General features: G+C 44.0%; 1 protein-coding gene across 4 annotated transcripts in view; it reads left to right on the top strand.

Annotated features, from left to right (window-relative positions):
* PARD3B (par-3 family cell polarity regulator beta) overlaps positions 1-24,728 on the top strand; it is a 946,974-nt gene that overhangs the window by 379,735 nt on the left and 542,511 nt on the right. For all 4 annotated transcript variants that reach the window (XM_054971073.1, XM_054971072.1, XM_054971071.1 and 1 more), the window contains exon 11: positions 5,817-6,002. In XM_054971073.1, coding sequence (XP_054827048.1) covers positions 5,817-6,002 — 186 coding nt within the window. The remainder of the gene's footprint in view (positions 1-5,816; positions 6,003-24,728) is intronic.

The following is a 24,728-nucleotide window of genomic DNA, read 5'->3' as shown; positions in this document are numbered from 1 at the left end:
GCGTTCAATACGCCATTGGGACAATACAATACAAATATTTAGTTATGCCTTTTGCCTTGTCCGGGGCCCCTTCGGTTTTCATGTCCATGATCAATGAAGTGTTGCACAAATTCTTGTACAAGGAAGTAGTTGTTTACCTAGACAATGTGTTAATTTACTCTGATTCTGAAGAAGAACATGTTCGCCTAGTGCAGCAAGTATTAACTTCCCTCATGTGTAACAATTTACCCATCAAACTGTCTAAATGTGAATTCCACGAAACTGAACTTACCTACTTGGGATATTGCATCTCAAAAGATGGATTAAAAATGGATCCGGGCAAAGTAAAAGCTGTGCAAGACTGGCAAACCCCCACAACTCGTAAAGAACTGCAATCCTTCCTGGGGTTTGCCAATTTCTATAGAGAATTTATACAAAACTTTGCCCAAATAACTCTCCCCCTTACTGAACTTCTAAAAACCAAAGACAAAGAGGAGCAAGCTAAAAAACCAAAAGCTAAACTGAATTGGACGCCATAATGCCAATTAGCCTTTAATCAATTAAAGCAGCAATTCATATCTGAACCAGTGCTGCAGCACCCCGATGAAAATCGCCCGTTCATAGTGCAGATGGACGCCAGCGATACGGCGATTGGAGGCGTCCTGCTCCAGCGGGGAACAGACAATATCCTCAAACCCTGTGCATACCTCTCCCGTAAATTTACTGAAGTGGAAAGAAATTGGAATGTGTGGGAGAAGGAGGCATTTGCTGTAAAAGTGGTGCTCTCCACTTGGAGACATTGGCTAGAAGGGGCGCATCATCCGTTTGAAGTTTGGACGGATCATAAAAATTTAGAAGCGTTACGCAGCCCTCAAAGACTCAATGCCAAACAGTTAAGATGGGCGGAATACTTTTCAAAATTCCACTTCACCCTCCAATTCCTGCCGGGCAAAACCAATTTCCTAGCGGATGCCCTTTCACGCATGCCCCAACATAAAAGCAAGCGGGAGGAAACAATAGACACAGTGTTTTCGCCTACCCAACTAGGGGATGTGGTTACTACGCGCAGTCGCACGGCGCAACCTCCTCAGGCAGACAATGGGTGGAGACAAAGACTGAAAAGCGAAGTCAAGAAGGAGGGGGATAATATACCCAAAGACAAATTAGTTCAATCCGAACAGGGGGAATGGCTTTGGGGTAATGGATTCTATGTACCAAAGACTTTGAGAAAAGAAGTACTACACTGCTGTCATGATGCTGGCCATTATGGATATTTAAAAACTCTTCATCTGGTTCAGAGGCAATTTTGGTGGCCAGGCATGCGCAAAGACATTTCACAATATGTAGCTTCATGCCTCATTTGCCTCAGCGCCAAAACGCGGAAGGGAAAACCCCCTGGGATTTTACAACCCCTTGAAACTCCAAGTAGACCGTGGGAAATTATTTCTATGGATTTCATCACAGATCTTCCCCCCTCCAAAAATCACACCTGCATTTTAGTAGTCGTGGATCTGTTTTCTAAACAAGCCCACTTCATCCCTTGCACTACAATGCCTTTGGCAAAAAGATTGGCAGATATTTTTCTGAAATACGTTGTAAAACTCCATTCTTTTCCATCTAAGGTAATATCCGACCGCGGCGGACAGTTCGTTGCCAACTTCTGGCGGGAGCTTATGCAACTAATGGGAATTGAGCAAGGTTTAAGTTCCACACACCATCCGCAAACCGATGGACAGTCTGAAAAAACTAATCAATTATTAGAACAGTTTCTCCGTTGCTATATCAATTTTCAACAAGACAATTGGTTTGATTTGTTGCCCTTAGCTGAATTTTCCTACAACAATAGTGTACATGCATCTACTGGAGAAACACCCTTCAAAGTAGTTTATGGCTACCATTTTAAACCGTTTCCTTTTGAAGCTCTTCCCCCTGCAACAGCCTCCCATGATGTTTCAGAATGGTGGGGGGAGGCAGCTCAGCAATGGACTATTATTCAACAGCATCTTAACAAATCTAAATAGGACTATAAAAAATATGCTGATCACCATCGTGCGGCCGACTGGGAATTACATCCCGGAGACCTCGTTTATTTGTCTACAAAGAATTTGAAAGTCGCCCAAACCAGCCGTAAATTGGCACTGAAATACCTGGGACCATTTCCAATCCGTAAAATCATCAATAAAGTGACGGTAGCACTCGATTTGCCAAAAAACCTTCGCCACGTCCATCCGACTTTCCACATCAGCTTATTAAAAAAGGTCCCTCCAGCAGACCAATGGCACACCCGTGCTCCTCCCATACCAACTCTAATTGATGACCAAGTCCATTATGAAGTACAGCAAATTTTGGACTCTAAAATCAAGCGTAATAGACTGTTCTACCTCATCAGGTGGAAGGACTTTGATTCTGGGTTTGACGAGTGGGTGGAGGATGTCCATGTTCATGCCCCTAGATTGATTAAATCCTTTCACAATCTCTACCCTCTCAAGCCAGGGGGAAGGGCATTTTAGAGGGGGCAGAAATGTCAGGTCTGACATATGTTCCTTGTGTGTTCTAACCAGAGAGACTCCATTTTAATCCTGTCAGTGTTTCAAGCTCTTCTTTTGCAGGTGACAAGCAGTCCAGCAACACTTACCTCAAAGAAGAGGAATGTTTTGACTACAGCCCTTCCAGCCTTGGGAAACTTTCATTCTCTCAGCTTCAAGCCGCGTGTTTTGAGAACTGTGGGGGGAGGATGGGATTTGCTGGGCTATGCTATTCTGTATCCTAACCTTTACCTTCATTCGTAACAACATCCGTGTACCAGCCAAGATATTGAATCTTGGCCAGTGGACTATAATGGTTGTTTATATTCAGTAAAGTCTTTTGAAACCAATGGACTCGTGTCTAATTGCAAGAGATAGTCTGGATTGCAACTTTTAATAAGCCACAGTCTGACATACTGGGTCACAACCAGAAATTAGAAACAAGGTTGAGGATCTTTCATTTTAGGGGACATCATTATTCTCTTCAAAGACAGATGAGGTACTTGCACAAAAGAAACAGAATAGAATAATGGTGATATCTTTGGGCCTCTTAAATGGTGATTGGCTAATGTATAAACCTAAGCTTTTTCTGAGGCATCAGTAATACCAATGGCAGCGTTATCAGCTGCATCAGAGATATTGTCAACCCTGTTCTTATAGTGGTGGCCAGAGAGTATTTGCGTCAAATTCTCAGCCTCAGCAACCCAACTAAAGGAGCAACGACAGCAGACAGAGGTCTGGGCTCCATCAAGTTTCATCGAAGGACTCCCAAGGACCTCAGAAGCAATTTTGACAATCAGTTGGGAGTCTTAGAGGAGAGAGCAAAAGTAAATTTTTGGGATAGGCTGAAAGCGTTTATAGAGATTTGGGAGCAGATCACGTCTGACTCCTGGGTTTTGTCTTTAGTTAGAGTTTGTGGTAAGCCCTATGGTTTACGTATAACGTTACTTTACATATTTATCCTTTACAGCAATAATGTCCCATGTTCTATTATTTGCTCCCAGCAGCAGTCAGCTACAGCTGAGTGTGTGTGTTGCCAAAGCACCGACAAGCCTAAAAACTGGATATTCACATAATAGGCCGCGGGACATAAGCATTTTACCTTTATTAGAATTTTGTTATTAATCTGCATCTGTGGGGGCTTTTAGGCATCAGTGACTACCAAGTACCATTTATTCTTTTACAAAAGTATGAGTTTTGCAATTATGTTTTTAAAGACTTAAGCTTGCACTTGTGCATCTTTTATTATTTTTTTTTTAAACCTGGCAAGTTAACAAAGAGAAGCTTGTAGGTATAATAAGGGAGGAGAGGTAGGCTGCCAGCATCAGACAATAATTATTAATGTCAACATCAGGCCACTTTTATATTTCCAATTAAATGAAATGCATTAACTTTGTCATGTGATTAAATATATTAAATATTTGCTCTTGATACATATTGGAATTGGGGCTTATAATACCGCAGACTCGTTATCTCTCCTCTAACTCCTCCAACAGCAACAGCAAAATGTAGTAGTTTCTAGATTATAAGTATATTGTTTATTTTACTTTTTCATGGTCCTGAAAATAATTCTGTAGCTGTAGCACAAAAGAGGATGATGAAGAGTTCAGGAAAAACTGCTTTTCCATCACAAAAAGATCAGCTTTTATTTATTTTTTTTAAAAAAACAAATACACAGCCTTATATTATAATTTATTATACAGGAATTCTGAAGATTTATTTGAAATTAAGAGCAATGTCAAAATCAGTACTTTATCTAGGGCAGGGGTCCCCAACTTTTTGAGCCTGTGGACACATTTGGAATTCTGACACAATGTGGTGGGCACAGAAACAAAATGGCTGCCACAAAATGGCTACTACAGGATACAGAGCCAGCCACAAGATGGCTGCTACCTTCAGTCACACAGTGAAGATCCTTGTGCTAGGGAAGTAGTTTTTGCCAAAGCAATGTTTTAAAAAAATCTGCACAGCCAATCAATACTCCAGTGGTCGATCAGAAGGCATGTTTTCAAAAGCACCAGCTGACCACACCCTCTTTCTAAAAACACTTGGCGGGCATCAGAAAAGGTGGCGATGGGCACAATTGTGCCCATGGGCACCACGTCAGGGACCCCTGATCTAGGGTTAAACCAAAATGTATATTTGTATCTTGAATGGATGAGTGAATGTGTCTGTTTATTCAGAGTTGGCATTGCCTTTACTTTGAATGGGGGCTTTGTGACAGTATCATGTCACCAAATCTGAGTTGGTAAATGGCATTGTGAAATCAACATGCAGTTACATGATCTAATTGGTTGAGGTCATGTAGGTAAGAAGAAGAAGCCAAATGAGTAACAAGGGAACAAAATAGCACAAAAAGCCAGAAGGGAAGAGCACTGATTGCAAGTAACTATGGAGAAAACACAGAAAAGGTTCATTGGGTTGAGATTAAGGGACATTCCGTCCTAAAAAATGTTTCATTAGAAAATTCATTGCAGACCTATTCTTGTATTTAATTTCAATTTTATTCTGCACGGTTGTAAAAGAAATCTTAATGTATTTCCTGAACATATCCAGTCCTTGCGTCTTTTTAAAAGTAATCATGCTTTCTTATCTTGTATTCTCATAAATTCAGTCCAGTTTGCTGAATGGTGTGTTTTGGGAAAGGAGGAAACTTTAGATAGGATTGTGACATAATTGAGCTATCGGAAAAATGAATCAGCCATGTTCATTCAGTGTTTGTAAAGAGCAAGATTTGGGTCCAGTAGCACCTTAAAGACAACTAAATTTCTAGAGAATGAGCTTTTTAGAGTCAGAGCTCCCTTTTGGAAATCTAGTTGATCTTTAAGATCCTACTGGACCCAAATCTTGCTCTTCTCTACAGGCCAACATGGCTACCCACCTGAAACTGTCTGTAAAGAGAAACTCTTGCTCAGTGATGAGTTGTACTTTTATGGGTGCAGTGGTCTGAGTTTGCTTTTTAAGGGTTCTGCCAGACAGCTGGAGCAAGGAGGGGTTATAAGCTTCCCCTAGGGAAGGCACCTGGATGTCTGAAATTACAGTCCAATGGACCACAAACTGGCCCAAAAGTCATGGGGTCCGTGGAAAACGGCGTCCCCACAACCCGTCAATTCTTGAACACCGAACCGGGTTGGTCCATGTAAAAGTTTGGTCCATTTTCCGGTCCATGCCCACCTCTACTCAGGATGTCTACTCAATCTTTATAGTGCATGATCCTCAGGTCTTAAACTTCTTATGATTCCTATGAGATTAAGGTACTCCAGTACTATTTATGCAAATGTTCTGCTTCATCTTTACCTGTTCTTACAACAGAAAGGAGAGCCCTACTGCAGTGTCCTTTCCGTGGAGACAACAGAGCAGTTGACTTTTGAGATCCCCCTGAATGACTCCGGTTCAGCTGGTCTTGGCGTGAGCTTAAAGGGTAACAAATCTCGAGAGACAGGGGCTGACCTTGGGATTTTCATCAAATCAATCATCCATGGAGGTGCTGCTTATAAGGTAAGCGGAAACCTGATTTTTATTGATTTAGTAATATTCCGGCTCTTGAATATAACCATGCAAACCCACTGTTAGTTCAGCAGGCTCAGATCTGTGCATATAATCAAGAACATAAAGATTTGTATGCTGGATCCAACAAAAGACCTGTACTATCTGTCTAAGGCAGTAGCTAGTGAGATGTTTCCAGGGCCATTCACAAACTGAACTTCATGTATCCCACCCATGATGGATTCTTTCCTAGCAGTTCTCTCAGTGAGCCTCTGACACCCAGAAGGAAGCTGAGTCCAGCAGTGTTGCCACCATGGCAGAGGCTGCTTGACAGGAATCTGTGCAGAAGTGACAGTGACAGGTATAGGCTAGCATGGCACTTCTCCTGCAATGCTGCCATCTGAGTTGACCTGTGGCCATTGTAATACTTCCACTCATGCTGCTTGATTTGAACCCAGCTGCTGACGGTGAGGGAGGAGGCCTGTTGCCACCACCCAGCTCCCAGGCAAGAAGTCCCATTCATCTTCTTCCCAGACTGTTTCATCCTATGGCACCAAGTAGAATACTGGACTAGGAATAATGTGGCCTGGGTTCAGGTTCTACTCACCTATGAGACGCTTATTCAGGTGCCTTTTGTCGGGTAGTTTTTCATTCATTAGTAACAATGAAACTGGATCTGCATATGCAGCATAGAGCTTTTTGGCACACATTATAAGGGTAAGCTGTATTTTGTAAGGCATCATGTTTATGGCAGTGGGCCTTTTCACACTGCTTACCTTCACTCGCAATGACCCGGAACATCGTGCAAAACCCACGGAAGATCACGTTTTCTTGCGTGAGATTTGCACAATGTCGCGCAAATCTCGCACGAGAAAACGCGATCTTCCGCGGGTTTTGTGCGATGTTCCGGGTCGTTGCGAGTGAAGGTAAGCAGTGTGAAAAAGCCCAGTATTAGGAAAGAGGGGTACTTGTGTCATATTTAGAAACTGAAACAATGCTTGGATCTTTATTGACAAACTTCTATTAATATACCTGATAATGGCTTCTTCTTTTCAAGCAGCTGCTTGGATGACGCTTTCCTCCTTGCTCTTCTGAATGGTATTTTATTGTATTGTATTGCATTGCATCGTATTTATAGGCAACCTTTCTCACTGAGACTCAAGTCGGATGACAAAATATGAAACAGTGCCTTCAGACCCTGTAAGACAGACAGTGAACAACACAATAGGTATAGGATTACAGAGTCAGAAAACAATGCAAACAATTGTCTAAGGCTAAAAACATTGCAGAACAACAGTAGAAGATGGAGGTGTAAAAGCAAGGTGGTCCCTACAATACAAGCGTGCAGACCTGTTCTGCTATGAAGTGGCCCCTTCTGAACTGTTCCATTCCACTCGTTATATGTAGCAGGATTCGTATGTTGGGGTGCATATTGTTCTTGGGTAAGTCTTGAAGGCAGGTCTGAACTGGGAATGTTCGGTGTATCTGAGCATGGGATCACCCCAGCCCACAGCCAAATAAACGTATCTCCCAATTTGATGGACAGAAGACAGAGAAGTGTAAAGTTGCCCTTTCATACAATATTTGGCCATGATGAAACAAAGCAATATGCGGACAGCAAGTAGTAGGAAATATCACAAATATGTGGACAGCAAGTAGTAGGAAATAGCAAAGCAATATGCGGACAGCAAGTAGTAGGAAATATCATGTTGTGTGTACTCTTGAGGAAGCAAACAGTACCCAGAAATCTAAAGTTTATGTATGTGTATGGTGTTCTTTTTTGGTGTTCTTTTAAAAAATCATGCACACTTTCCCCGCTTGCTGCTGTTGATCTTTTTTCATTTGTCCCTTAAGTAAATTCTACTTGTTTCCAGAGCTACAGATGTTATTGGCTGAAGCATATACATTGCATTTAAGAGGACTGAAGTTCTGCTGTGAAACTATAATATATAAAATCATTATTTTTATAAGGATAGTTACTGTACAGATGCCTAGTGACAACGGTGAGAAAGAAGTATGTGTGAGAAGCTGGTCAGATAAACAAGTTTCAGAAATGCCTTGGGATAACATCTAGGAAAGAGGTTAATCCTAAAAGAGATTCATTTTTTCCCACTGTAATATTGAACTGGAAACACTGTTCATAGTTATGAAGGAGAATTGATGGCTGTGTGAAATGACTATATAGAACTTTAACAGTGGAAAAACATGAGTTGCTCGTCACTGAGAATCTAAGCACAATCTACTGAAAGAGAAGTGGTGGTCAAATGTTGGTGGCAGGCTGGTGTAAACCAATAAGGCCCTGGATCTGAGCTGTTTCAGAGACCAGAACGCTAATCCATATAGTTTCTGCTAGTATATTTGAGCATATAAAAACACAGTCACCCTAAGAGAACCAGCTGGGTTGGAGGAGAGAGGGTAAAGCCTGGGTCAGTCTGAACAAACTCCTGAACAGGTGGAAGGTGCAGACCAGCTTTGGAAGAGCATTTAAAGGTAGATTATAGAGAGAGCCAAGGAGGAAAGAAGAATCTAGCGGAAGGTTTTGCAGGCTGTGACTGGCAGTTGTTGGGGGGGGGGGATGTAAAGCCACCTGCCTCTCCCTCTTGAGGCCTTGGCCCCGGGTGAGTGTGAGCAGACCAGGGGTTTGTTTATGTGAGTGCGTATGTGAGCGTGGCGACTGCAGTGATTTCGCTGCTAAGTAATGTTACTTTGTTTGTTTACTTAACATATATGCTGCCTCTCCACCAGATTTAGTGCTCAAGGAAGTTTACAGTACACATATAAATACATTAGTAAAACAATATAAATACAAACATTAAAATCAGTGATACAATATTAAAATAGAAATACAGACATTAAAAACTAATAAACAGTAAAACACATACATCTAAAAGAACAGCACCATCACTAAATCCTACTCATGCTCATTGTCTATAAGTAAATCATATAAAGTCACGCCAATAAAAATATCTGGATCAGCCTCCAAATGCCAGAGGGCTTTGCCGGCCCTGTGGAGTTTCCTCAAGTCCTGGAGGGAGGGAGTCTCCCCTGCTAATGCATTCCAGAGGGAGGGAGCCCCAACCCTGCAAGCTCTCTCCTCAAAGAGATCCGAAGGGCCCGAGGGCCAGGAACCAGCAGCAAGCCCTGAGTTGCAGGCCATAGAGCACGCAGGGGGTTATACCAGGAGAGAGAGTTCTCTCACAGGGTGTTTTGTTGTGGGGATAATAATGACATACTTTGTAAACCCCTCTGAGTGGGCGTTAAGTTGTCCTGAAGGGCGGTATATAAATCGAATGTTATTATTATTGTTATTGCAGTTGTCCCTAAAGTTAGTCTAGTTCCGTTTTGATGGTTGGGCAGAGGGGTGAGGAAGAGAAAAAGATAAGGTGTAATCAGGGCTGCTGAGAGAGGGGGAGACAAAATTTCCAGAGCTGCACAAGCTCATGAAGGCCCCTGGAGCTGGATTAATCATGCATTCAGCGAATGCAATTCGTTTTTTACTTTTTTGGTGCAGGGAATGCTGAGCCAAGCAAACAGCTTCCTGATAAACAAAGCTCTCTGCCTATGACAAGGCTGAGACAAAGGTAGGCCCATCAACCAACCTGGTATGCTTTAATTCCACCTCCCCACCCCCCACCCCCAGTTCTCCCCCTGTTTGTCTCTCCTGTGATGCCTGTGCTGGTTGGGGGGTTAAAATATTTAATTGCAGAACGGAAAACCTTTGTTCCACTTGTGTTCAGAAAACATGTGTGTATTTCCCCAAGAATCTATCAGATTAGCAAAAGGGTGGTTCCCACCCCCCTCCATTTCATAAAAGGAAGCTTAGTTCCATGGAGACTTGCTTAGGATTGCTCCCCAAAGTTCTCACCAGTTCTGCACCCTTTTGTCTGTACATTTAACCCTGACCAGGAGGATGGCTTGGGCTCAAATTTTAAAAATTCCTTAAGAGAGACAGTAACTGTAGATAAAATGTTAGCCAAAGAAATGAGACTTGCACACAAAAAAGTAGTGCCTGAGCTTTTCAGAATCTTTATAAAAGCTCCCAACAATAAAATCTTCATTCTTCCTCTGACCTGTGAAATGAATAACTGTTCACTTTAGTGTGGATTTTATTAGAAGACAAAACCTATGAATTCTCCGAGTTATATCTGTTCTACAGTTCTTTCACTGAACACCCCCCTGTCTATTACAAAGCACTTCTATAGGTGGATTCCTGGTAGCCTTGTCTTAGAGGATCCTTTCTTTGACACAAGCACCTGAAAATTTCTTACAGTTCGAACCAATATTAAATTTCTTCTGTCACTTCTTTCATACAGTACAGTAATAATTAAAAAGTAATAGCAGAGGGGGGGAAGTTGGGGTTTGTAAAGAGACTAACAGTGAAATCCGAAGCAGAGTCACTCCCATCTACACCCATTGATTTCAATGGATGTAGACTGGAGTAACTCTGCTTAGGATTTCACTGTAAAGCTCTATTTAAAGATTACAACACGTATCTTACTGTGAATCCTGCATGCCGTGGGAGGAGAAAAATTCTTGTATCCTTTGATGTAATAATATACAATTTTTGTACACTTAATGTTATTTCAGAGGCAATAATAACCTGTTTTCAAGGATGATGTTAATATATTAAATATTTAGCAAATTTATTTCTAATTTAGCAAAAAATATTTCTGTTAAAAGATCTTGTGTAGTGTTAGAGCTTGAAAGATTAATCTGGTAGACATGAAGGTGCTACAAATAGGGGAAATTACTGCAAATGCTAAAATTACATCAAACTTTGAGGCTCACAGTGTTTCATCCTGTTACCCAGATTGCCAAAACTATTATTGCAAAGGAGAACTCTAAACTAACCCCTCATATTACTTATCTCAGTAGTTTGGCTGAGCCGCCTCCCCTATTTTTCTTGGATTATTCTGTACTTTATTCTTCTAATAGCCTGGACCTGTATTTATAAGGAAACAGTGTTTAGTTGGACTTGGCAGCACTGTAATAGGGATATATTGAACGCTTTAGTAGTGGGGGTGATTTGAAAATATACATATTATGGACAACTAAGACATATGACAGATGTAAGCAGCTCTGACAAGTGCTTATAGAAAACTCTTAATGAGCTTATGATTGAATCAAATTCATTGTAAGCAGGCTAATGGTTTTTCAATGCTGTTTCCTCTTCCGTGACTCGCTTTTCACCGCAGACTCTTTCGGTCCATATTAGGTTGCTTCAGGTTTATGGAATCGACATGAATTATGTAAACGAAGATATTTTCAGATAGGAGAGACCACTTCCTTGATAAGAATCATTACTGGATCTTTAGTTTCTTTTAAAGAGAGAAATTGGTTGGTACGGGCATACAGGAATAGTGGTAGATGTTGAATTTTAAGATGAAATCCTGCTTTTGGAATGCATGGCTCCATGTCTCATTTATTTAATTTTACCGAATTACTGTTCTAAAGACACCTAGCAGTAAGTCCGAATGCCTCTTTTGTAACCCACTCGTGAAGTGTATCAGGAATGTTTATTTAAATAGACATGTTCTGCTTCTTCCCCTAATGGGGATTCTGAGCAGGTTAGTTTCCTCCCATTTTATCCTCGCAACAACAATCCCTGTGAGGTAGGTTAGGCTGAGAGAGAGTGACTGGCCCAAGGTGACCCCGTGAGCATCCACTGCAGAGTGGGGATTCGACCCTCAGACTTCCAGATCCTAGTCCAGATCCTCTGACCACCTGCTACACTGGCAAGACAGACATGGAGATGCCCTTGACCACCATTGTACACTACGCTGCCTGCAGGCACAAAATCTGCTTGGTGATGTGAAGTTTTGTTATTTTTTTTAAGGCAGATGAGTCCTCATTCTTCTTTTCTGGTATGATGAAGAGGTTGAAAACAATTTCTACTAAATGCTTAGACTCTTGAACTTGTGGTACTCCCCACAGTAATAAAAAGGCAATTGATTGTTAGTTAATTAATTAATTAATTAATTATATTGACCTTATAGTCCGCTCTCCACACAAGTGGGCTCAGAATGGATAACAATAGAAATATATAGAGCGATGAAACAACAGTAATAAAACTGATAATATTGCAAATCCATTAAAACAGCATCCTTGATACAGTGCCCATTGTTCAACCCAACCACAGAACCCATGGTACAGAGGTGGCCAGCTATCAAACAGGCTACAGAACCAGGAGGGGCGGTGTGGCTTCCCCTCCGCAGGAGGCTGGTTTGGGTGATTCACCTGCCTCAACCACCATAAGCCTGGCGGAACATCTCTGTCTTACAGGCCTAGAAGAACGATAAAGATCCTGCTGGGTTATGTTTCCGCAGACAGAGAGTTCTACCAGGTTGGTGCCAGGGACAAAATAGCCCTGGCCCTAATCGAGGCCAGGGAAGCCTCCTTAGGGTCAGGGATCACCAGTAGATGTTTGCTGAATGGAGCACCCTCTGGGGAACATACGGTGAGAGGCTGCCTCACAGGTATGTCGGTCTCCATCCACTAAGGACCTAATGTTTAAAACCAAAAACTTGAACCTGATTTGATATTCCACAGAGAGCCCCATCAAAATGCATGCTGCTGCATTTTGGACTGGTTGTAGCTTCCAGGTCAGGCTCAAGGGCAGCCCAGTGTAAAGCAAGTTACAGTAATCCAACTTGGAGGTGACTGTTGCATGGATCACTGCCGCTAAGTTATGGGTTTTAAGGTAGGGGACAAGCTGCCTGATGTGGTGAAGGTAGAAAAATGCAGACCTGGCAACTGCTGTGATCTGGGTCTCCATTGATAAGGAGGCATCCAGGATCACACCTAGACTCCTCACCATCAGTATAGGTGCCAGCAGTGTCCTACCAAGGGCTGGGATCCAGATTCCTGAACTCAACAGCCCATGACACAAGTGCAGAACCTCCATCTTCATAAGATTCAGTTTCAGTCTTCTCTTTTTTAACCATCCAGTCACAGCCTCCAAGGTTTATGGATATGGTCTTCTACAAACCCAAGAAAATTTCTTCGTTGTTCTGGAGAATTCATGGTGTTAAGTTAGAACAAGTCTCCAAATTCCCAAACCTAGGTGTAGTTTTTGATCCCCATCTTAACTGTTAATCTCATCCTAAATTTGTAACAAATTAAACCAAACCTTCTGTGTCAGCAATTGAATGTTTCTTCTTCTTCAAGGGAGGCAAATATATCCCAGGGAACTTGCATGCAATGTAATATGGAGCTTCAATATGGATTCTCCAAGTAAACGAAAACCTGGATTACTCGCTTTGCCATTTTCTGCGATGCATTACAGGAACCCAAAAATGTATAGCTGGGATAGCTTTAAGATTAGAATTGGGTCAGGGCTTTATCAAAGCCAAAACATGGCTGCATCCATTCAAGCATAGGCTAAAAATCTTCTCCACAAATAAGGACGGTTTGCTCTACAAGCTAAATCAAGATCAATACTTCTCTCATTGGATGCAAGAAATAGACAAGAAATTATCGAGCCTTGGTCTAGGAAATTATGATATACTGAGACTTGGGAAAAGTAAATCTTTACTAACCATCAAGAAATGCATAAAAGCTCTAGATTACTCCCGCTCAGCGATATGTAATCGGACAGTATGCTCCACCCAGTTCTTTGGCATTCTTCCATCTCCAACCATCTCAGCTTACATCAAAAACCTAACATCCATTGTCGGTCTTCTTATGCAGTCCCTCATGGGGACTTCACATGTGCAGGCCTGCTGATCAGAGGTTTTGTAGCTTTAAAAAGTCACTATAGGGCGCCCAATGCCTCCCAGGGTGCAGTCACAGCTGTTTTCCTGCCCAAACAGTCTATACCTCGCAGGCGCAGTACCCTCCACCCTCAGTTTCTCTTTCGTCGCTGTCAAGGGAGGCTAGCTATAGCATTTAGTAGAGACTTCAAGTCAGCGTTTTTCTCCGGTGGTCCTAGGAGAGGAGCAGCCCTTACTTTTGGGATATAGCTCCTCCTCTCCAAAGGCAGGGTCAGTCAGCTGATTTTGATCCTGGGGGGAGGGGCTTGTTCCTGGAATCACCAGTCTTTCTGGCCCTGCCATCCAAGCAACGCTCTTCAGCGTCTTCAGCAACGCTCTGCAGAGTGCAGTGATCCCGGTGAAGAAGAAACTGCCAGAGATGAGCCGGGCATGGCAGCACACACCTGTAATCCCAGTACTCAGCGAGGCTGAGGCCACAGGCAGTGCGGAGCTCACAAGGAAAAGGAAAGGCCGTACTGTCTACCTTACCCCCATTTCGCTCAGAGCGACAGCAAGCATTAGAGCTGACGGCCCTAGGTCGCTCCTAGGTTCCACGGCCACAACCGCAAAACTCCACCGAGGTTCCCCACCTTTGGGTTGGGAGGAACCCTCCCCCCCTCAGACGGCCAGAGGGTGCGGTGTTTGAGTCTGCAGTAGCCTGTTGTAGAGACCGATATTATTGGGAACTCCCCCAGGCTTGTAAGGAGCAGCCTCTAGCAGCAGTAGAGGACCTGCTCCAACCCTAACAGCCCCAACTGAACCACAGTAAGACTAATCCAGTGGGAAACAAGGGCCGTGATAGGAAGGAGGGAGGAGAAAAAAGTAGCAGAAGCCTCAGAGCCAGCTTGCCCTAAATAAAAGGGAGCCCTCCTTTGTTTCTCTTTCCTTTCAACCGGGACTTGTGAGGTATACTTTCACTTTCATTTCTCCTTTTGGAGGGAAAACTGCTGATGGCAGAATATCAGCAAAGGTAGGCCTAGCCACCTCACAGGCCTCAAAGAGCATAAGCCTGCAGCCTAGGCTTTCCAAACTCCCAGGCCTCAGCCTCTCCTGGGCCTCTCAGCAGGCCAGTGAAAGAGAAATGCCCAGGGGCCTGGATGGCAGAATGCCAGGAAAGGCAGGCCTAGCCATCTCTCAGGCCTCTAAAAGTGCAGACTTTCCAAACTCCCAGGCCTCAGCCTCTTCTGGGCCTCTCAGTAGGCCAGTGAAAGAGAAAAAGCCCAAGGGCCTGGACCCGTCAGGCAAGAATGCCTGGAAATTTTTCTGCTGGTGGTAGGTCAGCAAAAGCAGGCCTAGCCTCCTTCCAGGCCTCAGAGAGTGCCAGCCTGCGTCCTAAACTTGCCCAACTCCCAGGCCTCAGCCTACTCCCGGCCGTCTCAAGAGACTAGTAAAAGGGAGAAGGTCTGGGGTTTGCATCCACCAGGCAAGGAAGCCTGAAATGAGTTGCTGTGATGTTGTGGTTAAGTGCTGGGCCATGAATCATTACCCTGCTGGTTCGAGTCCCATAATTACTTGAACTCGGTGGCTGACCTTGGGTAAAAGTCTCAATTACCTAGTGGTTCTGGGGAAATAATATTGATTCTGACTTTATCACAGCCCCTGACTGTGATATCACAGTCCAGGCAAGCCAGATCTCATCAGATCTTAGTACCTCAACAGGGTTAAATTTGGTTAGCAATTGGATGGGAGACCTCCAAAAAAGACCAGTGTTGCAGAGGCAACTATGACTGGATGACATTTTCCACCACTAAGGGGAAAGAAATTACATGCCCCCTATTTACATAGTCGCAGCCATAGTTACTATTTAACAAACAAACTGGCATGGCCCAGGATGGAAATAAGGAATTCAAAGAGGTCCTGAAGGCACACCAATAAATAGTCTAGCGGCTAGACTCTCAGATGGGCAAGAGAGGCATTCCAGTGTGGGGGTCTGACTCCAGATAGGTAAAGGAGTGCCCCCTCCCCATATTAAAGAGGATGCAAGGGCCATTAAGAGCACATATCTTGGTTAAGCCTTCAACCTAAGGACCCTGAGCCATCAGTTTTCTCCCTCAGCCAAGAAGAAAGGAGAGCTGTTAAAAGAAAGGAAAATTCCCTAACAGGTCTTCCTCAGGATCCGTATCCTAGAAAGCTCCCTAAGGTGATGAGGATCCTGGAGTCTTCTCCCTTAAGGACTAAGGGGTTGGAGAGAATCCTCTCTAGAATCAGGAATAACCCCATCAGGGATTCCCTTCCAGTAGTCTCTCATACTTGTAGAAGTCTAAGAGGGAAACTTTGGCAAAACTAACTACTCTTATTCCCACCCACCCCCCAAGTCTTATATATTAGTTCCAGGGGTTACTGAGAGGATCAAGCTGCCATTGGTGGATGATCTGGTAACCATCCTGCCGTCTAACCTGTGCTGCCCGTTGACAAGGATGGGCTGCCTAGGATTCCAGCCTCAAGTGGTTTGAACTGGCTGTGCGCAGAAAATTGGAAGTTTCCGCTACATCCTTCAGAGAATTGGTGACAGCTTCTTCCTAGAGTCACATTCTCTCGGGTCTCAGACCTGGCTGCAATGAGCAGTAAACTCCTGCCAAAGAGCAAAACTAAGAAAATACCCCCGGTAATATGCTATGCTGTGGTCAACAAGGACCGTGGTTTTCAGGCAACCAGGCACAACACTTAGCTTAGAAATTGGAACGTGGACCATTTGCCCGAAAGCCGAAGTAACCGTGGTTCCTTTTAAAGATATCAACCTGTCTGGAGAAACTCTAAATAAAGGAAAGTAGACCAAACATCGAGAGGAGGGTAGTACCTTCTCCCTCAACAAATCCAATCAGAATACTAAAGGGCCAAAGAAGGGAACTCACTGTGTCCACACCAAGGCAGCAGGCACGATGGTATTTGAGGGATGCTTACATTGTTTGGCAAACCCATGGCAGCTAATAATAAGAAACAGGCGGGTGTTGGATACTGTGATCAGTGGTATTCTTCTGTGCCACCTGGTCCCTTTTCCCCTAGATCCAAAGGAATTTGGTCAAATAAAATAGATGCCTAGGAACAAGAAGATTAGAATGGAAAGGCTAAAATTTGTCATGACTGCCATTCATAAGGGAGATTGTCTGGCTTCCATCTATCTCTCAGAGGCAATTCCAACATTGGGCCCTTTCCTTTGAGCTGAAAACGCCACCTATGGTGTTCATCAGAATCCTAGTATCACTGATAGCATGGCTAGGCCACGGAGAGTGGCTCCTTTCCCATATCCAAATGACATCTTGATCTGTGCACTTCAGAAATGCCTGTTACCATGGGGCGTTAGATCACAAGAGGTCCAAGATAGTTGAATTGCCAGAGATCCTCAAACAGGAAAACAGCCAGTGGCTGTACCTCATTCAGTCCCACGATGGTGTCCCACTCAAGGAACCAGAGAGAACAGTGATGACCATGGACATGTCTTTGGGGATGGGGATCCTACACCCAAGGAAGAATGGTATAGGTCATCTGGCTGAAGGACAAATGATCAACAGGGTAAGCCTTTTGGAACTTGGAGCCATCATACACGGTATGGTGGAATCTCAGAATCTTCCCACAGGTCACTATATGTTTATACAGAGGACAACTCTGAGGCGGACTGGCTAAGCCAGAGAGTGATGAACCAAGCAGAAAGGATGCTACCCAGAGAGATTCCCCAACTGGTCTACCACAGTTTTCAACAAGGTGCAAGGAGAAGAAACTCTCAAACCATAGGAATAGATAATGTGAGCAGCAAGCTGCCTTCCACAGTACAGCTATTGCACAGAGTTGTTCAGAAGATCACACAGTAAAGTGCAGAAGTGATGCTAATAGCAACCTTCAGGTCCAGAAAGACATGGTCTCAAAACCTGAAGAAGCTTTCAAGCATGGATCCCTGGCACTTCCACTGCAGGAGGGTCCATTGATGCTGGGATCAATATGACATCCCTGACCAGCTCTGACAAGCCTCACAGTGTGGAGGTCGAACACAAACAGCTAATAGGGTTGGACTAAACAGAAGGCATGATTTGTACTACGCCAGCCTCAAGGAAGAGTTCCACAGAGTCTATCAAAATTCCTGCCAAGTTCCCAGAAGAGTGCATGGATAGAGTCATGTAATCTTTTGGGGCTAATTAGGGAGTTACTATCCTTTCTTCAAGAGGAGTTAAAGAAAAGTCTTAACAGCAACACCCTTATACAACAGGTAGTGACCATCCCAACAATTAGGGGTTTTAGAAAGGGACGTTCCCTTATGTATCACCTTCATGACAATAGATTCTAAAAGGAGACCTCATTGTAGAATCTTCCAAGGATTCACTGGTTTTTTTCTACGTGAAATCTCAATCTGGTATTGAGAGCATTATACAAAAAATGCCTTGAGCGTATGACCTCATGTCCCCTAAAGGAACTGACCTTTAAAGCCATCTTTCAGATGAGAATAAAATCAGCTAGACAAGTGTCAGAATGGTAGGCACTAGCAGTAGATAGAGAGCCTTGCCCTTTCCTCCAAGATGGTAAAGCAAATTATGAACAAAGACAACTTTCTTCCAAAGGTGAACTTCAGGTTTTCATAGAACAGGAGAGACAGTACTTCCTTCCTTCTACTCTAATCCAAACCATGGGAAGAAAATAAATAAATAAATAAATAAATAAATAAATAAATAAATAAATAAATAAATAAATAAATAAATAAATATCACTACCTTGATATATGTAGAGATGTGAGATTCCACTTGGGCTGGACTAAACAGTGTTTCAGATTTCTGGGACGCTAGTTGTATGTTTGCAGGAGGTCCTTCTTGGGACCCAGAGTGTCCTTTTCTTGGCTAAGTAGGTAAAGCAGAGGGTATATAATTCTGGCATGTCAAGCCAGAGGTCTGGAAATGCCCATAGATGTCAGGGCGCACTCACTAAGGGAAACAGCGACACAGGCCGCCTATAAATCCTTTAGTCATTAGAAACGATCGATAAGGTGTTCACATGGAAATCAGTATATTCTCTCATCAAGAAATATAGGATAGATGTCTTCCCTAGAGACAACCTTTAGCAGCAGGGTACTGCTACACACCCTCTAGGCCTGGAAGCTGGACTACCCACCCTGGGGTACACTGCTCTTGTATGTCCCAAAAGTAAGGACTGCCCCACTCCTAGGATAACCGGAGAATGGAAGATTTGTATTCACTTACCGTGAAGCTTCCTTTCTTGGTGGTACAGTAGCGGGGTAGCCCTGCCCACCCGAGTTTCTTGCGGGGTGGCTTCTAGGATTGGATGAAGAGTTAGGATGATAGTCTTCCTCCCAGTGGATTCAAGGGAAGGATCTTTCTATTAACAAAATATTGAGGGAAGTTATTATTTTCCCTTCTGGTATTGTGATGGGGAGTCAGGGCTTGGGAACAGAGTGGTGATTCCAGGGACAAGCCCCTCCCCTATGGGATCAAAATCAGCTGACTGACCCTGCCTTCGGAGAGGAGGAACTATATCCCAAAAGTAAGGACTGCCCCACTCCTGGACCACCGAGAAAGGAAGCTTCACGGCAAGTGATCCTTCTTCCATTCTGCTGTCTTTCACGAAAAGCTACCAGAGGACCCAAAACCCCTCGCTAGAGTCATTAGGGAGGAGGCATTTCATCTTGCTAGACATCAGATCAATACAGGTAGGAATACAGTAGACACTGCGACCAGAGCATTGACATCAGCCATAGTTCGAAGGAGGCTTGCGTGGCTGAGATCTGTGGCCCTGCTGGTGGAAACCAGAAATAAGATGGACGTCCTTTGAGCGCAATACACTGTTTTCCAAAAAAGCAGATGATTACCTCTTGCAGAAGCGTAAGGATCGGCAGACCGCCAGATCATATGGAGTCCTCCCACTGACTCAGCAAGAATCCAGCAAGCCCCAGTTTAAACAGCAGTACTACAGGGGGAGACAATATTGTTATCAGCCCTATCAGAATTATACTTATCCACAAAGCCTCCCCTATCAGGCTGGCCAAGGGAGCTTTTCAAAACGCAAGGCACCACACAGATCCAGACATGAGTCACAGCCTCAATCTAGCAAGGAGCAGCAACTTGGCCAGAAGCAGTTCTGACTAGATCAGGACATCGTGCAACCCTTTGGAGATAGGCTCCGTACCTACTACCCAATTTGGTGCTCAATCACCTCGGATGTGTGGATGTTGGATATAGATCAGTTTGGGTATAAAATTTAACTCCTTACTGTGTTTGCATCTTCCTGATAAAACTGATACTGAGTTGATGGAGGAATTAAGGGCACTCATAGATAAAGGAGCTGTCCAGCAGGTGTCATCACATGACGAGCGGCTGGGCTTCTGTTCCAAATTCTTTCTAGTAGAAAAGGGAGATGGAGGGGGAGGGTTAGGCCCATTCTAGATTTAAGAAATCTCAGTAGATTCAGAACAGCTCAGTAGGTGGCCTTGGGTAAGCCACTCCTCTCAGCCCCAAAGCGGTGAACTAACTTGTTCACCGCTTTGGGTGAGGCACTAATCTGTCTAGAAGAGCGGTGTATAAGTGCTGTTGTTCTTGTTGTCGTTGTTATATTTGAAAGGCTGTCATTTGGAAGAGGGCAAGGAGCTGTTCCAGTTGGCAGCAGAGGATAGGACTCGAAGCAACGGGCTTAAATTACATGCAGAACGGTACCGGCTGGATATTAGGAAAAACCTTTTCACGGTCAGAGTAGTTCAAAGGTGGAATCAGCTGCCTAGGGAGGTGGTGAGCTCCCCCTCACAGGCAGTTTTCAAGAAGAGGCTGGATGAATACTTGTCAGGGATGCTTTAGGCTCATTGTGCATTGGGCAGGGGGTTGGACTAGAAGGTCTGTATGGCCCCTTCCAACTCTTTGATTCTGTGATTATATCAGACCAGTGTTTCTAGAGTGGGGACGTCCGGAGATAGATCTGTTTGCCACAAAAGAAAACAAAAAGGCACCACTATTTCGCTCCAGGGGAGGCCTAGAGCCTCCTTTCCAGATCTCCTGATCAGGGAGTCTCTTCTACACCTTCCCTTCAATATCCCAGATCTCAACAATGTTGAGCAAGATGCAGGCAGAACGGACAACAGCGATAGTAGTGATGCCCTTCTGGCCAAGACAGCTGTAGTTTCATTGGTTGTACCAGATGACGAACCAGATCTTCCACCACCTATTCAGGAAACTGGACCTAACAGTATGGCAATAGACAAACTCAAACTGACAGCATAACTACTGAAGCCATAGGGTGTCTATCCGCAAGGGTGGCAGAGGTGTTGCTGAATGCCAAGCGATTATCTACAAGGCAGTCCTATGCTTACAAATGGGGGAGATTGGGGAATTGGGTAATGGAGAGGGAGATAAACCCAGTCACTTGCCCCTGGGCTAAAGTTCTAGAATTTCTTTTGGAGTTGAAGAAATTGAGGCTCTCTGTTTCGATGTATTGTCGAAGGCTTTCACGGCCGGAGAACGATGGTTGTTGTGGGTTTTCCGGGCTGTATTGCCGTGGTCTTGGCATTGTAGTTCCTGACGTTTCACGAGCAGCTGTGGCTGGCACTGAGAGATCTCTGTCTTTTGGTGCTACACCTCTGAAGATGCCAGCCACAGCTGCTGGTGAAACGTCAGGAACTACAATGCCAAGACCACGGCAATACAGCCTGGAAAACCCACAACAACCATCGCTCTCTGTTTCGTCAGTAAAAGTCTACTTAGCAGCTGTATTGGCATTCCATGAGCCAACTGACAAAAAGTCAGTGTTCTCACACTACACCTCGAAAGTGTTCTTAAAAGTGCCAAAAAATATGTTTTCCCCAATGGGGAAAATAGTGCCACAGTGGTCATTATAGCTTGTACTGACTAAGCTGATCTCAAAGCCCTTTGAGCCCCTAGCCACATGTCCATTGAGATCACTGGCTTTGGAAGTATCCCTGCTAGTAGCGGTGACTTCGGTTAGGAGGGTTAGTGAGTTAGCAGCCCTATGCATAGACCAGCCATTCCTTGAGATACCTGCAGAGAAAGTCATACTCAGGCCAAAGCCGGACTTCTTACCTAAAATAGTGTTGAAGTTCCATGTGACACAGGAGATCTCACTGCTGATTTTCTTTCCAAACCACTCAGATGAGGCAGAATGGGCCATTCACACTCTGGACACTAGAAGGGCAATATTGTTTTACTTAGACAGTACAAGAGAATTTAGGCTAGATAGACACTTCTTTGTCTGTTACACTGGACCTAAAAAAGGGAGAAGAGCAAGTGCACGAACCACTTGGGTAGTACAGGCTGTTAAGCATTGCTATGTAAATGCCAACTTAACTTGTCCGCTGGATGTACTTGCACATTCCACTAGGTCGCAGGCAACATCAACAGTGCTCCTGAAAGGGGTTCCTCTGCAAGATATCTGCAAAGCAGAAACTTGCTCGTTGGCGGACACCTTCATGATACGCTATGCCCTGGGTGTTCTCGACAGAAGGGAAACGGCAACGGGCACAGCTGTGCTGCAATCAACTTTTACTTGAAGAGCAAGCTCCACCACCCAGGTAAGAAGCTTGTTAAACTCCCATGTGGGACTGCACAGAAGACGGGCAATGAAAACAGGGTTGCACTTACCTGCAACTGTTGTTCATTGAGGTCTTCTGTGCGGGCACACGTACCCTCCCTCCTACCCCGCTACATACTCTTCAGGTTAGTGAGGAGTGAGGTGGCGAAATTGGAACTGAGGGTGGAGGGCACTGTGCCTCCCGGGTATAGGCTGTTTGGGCAGGAAAACAGCTGCGGCTGTGCCCTGGGAGGCATCGGACGCCCTCTAGTGACTTTTTAAAGCTACAAAACCTCCAATCGGCAGGCCTGTGCATGCGCAGTCCCCATGTGTGCCTGCACAGAAGACTTCAGTGAACAACAGTGACAGGTCGGTGCAACCCTGTTTTCCTTGCTTTTGTAGAGAATTTATGCTCTCGTGCCTGAATGCTGCCCCCTCAGCAGTTCTATATGGAAAATACTGTAACTTGCCTTATTCAGCAAAGGCAAGGTTGATTCCCTGTCCCATATGATATTGGAATGCCCTTATTATAACTTTTTTCATGACTTGTTGATTGCCCCTATTTTAATTAAAATACCTCCCACTGTGTCGAAAGATAATTTAGCCCCCTATCTGCTGGTGCCTAGAGATCCAAGAACTCCAAAGAAATGAAGATTCCTTAGCCGCTGCTGAAGATCACTGGATCAAAGGAGGTTAAAGGAAAAGGAAAGATGCATACTTCTTGTTCTGGTTGTACATGCCACTTTCCTGATATTCACTTGTATGCGGCCAGTGAGACACTCAAATGTGAGCAACCAAAGAGGATAATATATCAGTTATGTGAGCAACAATTCATGAAGTTGACCTGTTCAGTAGCTATAATAATTTATTGGAACTCTTGTCAAATGTTTTAAAAGTTAAAATATTGGTCATCATGCTTTGTATAGTACTGTTCTGTATGTACTGCATTGCCAATTTCCTCAGGCTTTGTGCTAGTGGAAGGCTAATGGAATCAATTTTAATTCTGAACGATCTAGTACAAGACTGTCTAGTATTTCAAACTTGCTGCTGTTGCAGAGGAGGTATTAATATTACGATAACTCCAGCGTATGGGATGGGACAGAGGTCACAGTGCCAAAGCGTGCATTTTAGGTTGGGTGTGTGTGCTGTCATGTTGCAGCCAACTTATGCTGAAGCAAGAGATGCCCATAGGTAGTTTGCCATTGCCTGTCTCTGCAGAGCAACCCTGGATTTCCTTGGTGGGCTCCCACCAAATACTGACCGGGGCCAATCGTCCTTAGCTTCCAAGATCTGATGAGATCAGGTTCCCTGGACAATCCAAGTCAGGGCACATGTTAGGGACAGGATCCAAATGTACAAGAGCTTCAGTATGTGATGTGCAACTCGCCCAGTTTTATTCAGACTGTATCTTCTTTTGTGGTGTCAAGGGCACTTCCCAAATTCCTGCTTGTTTATGGATTGTAGGCCGGTACGTCTGTCTTCTTACAGAGTGGGGTGCAGATCTTCAGATGCCTGTGTGTATATAGCTCACTCAGCTTTGGTTTTGGGAAATTACCTGTTGATTTGCATGAGCTTGCACTAGCTCAGTACTCTGTTGATTTGCACGAGCTCAGTATTCTTAGGAAGATGCTGATGCTGAGAGTACCCAGCTTGAGTAACCGTGACTGAGTAAATCATGACTTGACTCTACTTGTTATACTCCGTGGATCATGACTGGTAATCTTGGGTTTGAGGGAAAGTGAATGCTTTTGGTGGAAAACTGTTTTCATATTTGAACCATCAGCTGGTTCTGGTTGCGAGAAGATTTGGAAAAAAAACCTTGTAAGCTTATCTCTGTTAGTTTAGTTCTAGCACTCTTTGCCTGTGTCCTTTGAGGTTGCAAGAGGCCAAGATAGTCTCTCTAACTTGCTATTTCCGGGGGGCCCAGTATGGTGCCTTTGGGCACCACGGCACTGCCGACACCTTTACTGGTGCCTGCCAAGTGTTTTTATAAAGTGGAGCTTTTTTCCAGCAGGGCTTCTGATTGGCTGTGCAGATTCTTAAAAAGTTGCCGTCACAACACAAAGATATCCACTGAATATCTTTTTTTTCAAATTCTTTTATTGTTCTTTAAATGTTCATATTACAGAGATTGCAATAAATAATTCAGTTTACAAGAATAACAATACAATATAGTAATCAAATATAACAGTGTGCTAGTAGAAATTAAAATTGAAGATTGAATACACTACAGTAACGTCAGAGGAGTTTAGCTTACCAGTCATGTGTAAAATCCCAGCATGCTTCAGAAGGAGGTGAGCCCTGGGGGGGACACGGGGGTGGGGGGTAGAATGTCACGTTTGCTGAGGTAAGTCAGCAGCAGAAACCAGTTTTGTGTGAATTTGGCTTGGGAGTCCTCAGTATCAGATTGTTTCAGACCTTGTGAGATATTCTCATATAGAAAAAAACTCCCATAATTTTTTGTGCCATATTTGAATGG

Source organism: Eublepharis macularius, chromosome 2, assembly GCF_028583425.1.
Source record: "Eublepharis macularius isolate TG4126 chromosome 2, MPM_Emac_v1.0, whole genome shotgun sequence".
NCBI lineage: Eukaryota > Metazoa > Chordata > Lepidosauria > Squamata > Eublepharidae > Eublepharis > Eublepharis macularius.
Note: the sequence above shows the minus strand (reverse complement) of the source record. Positions and strands in the feature narration are given on the sequence as shown.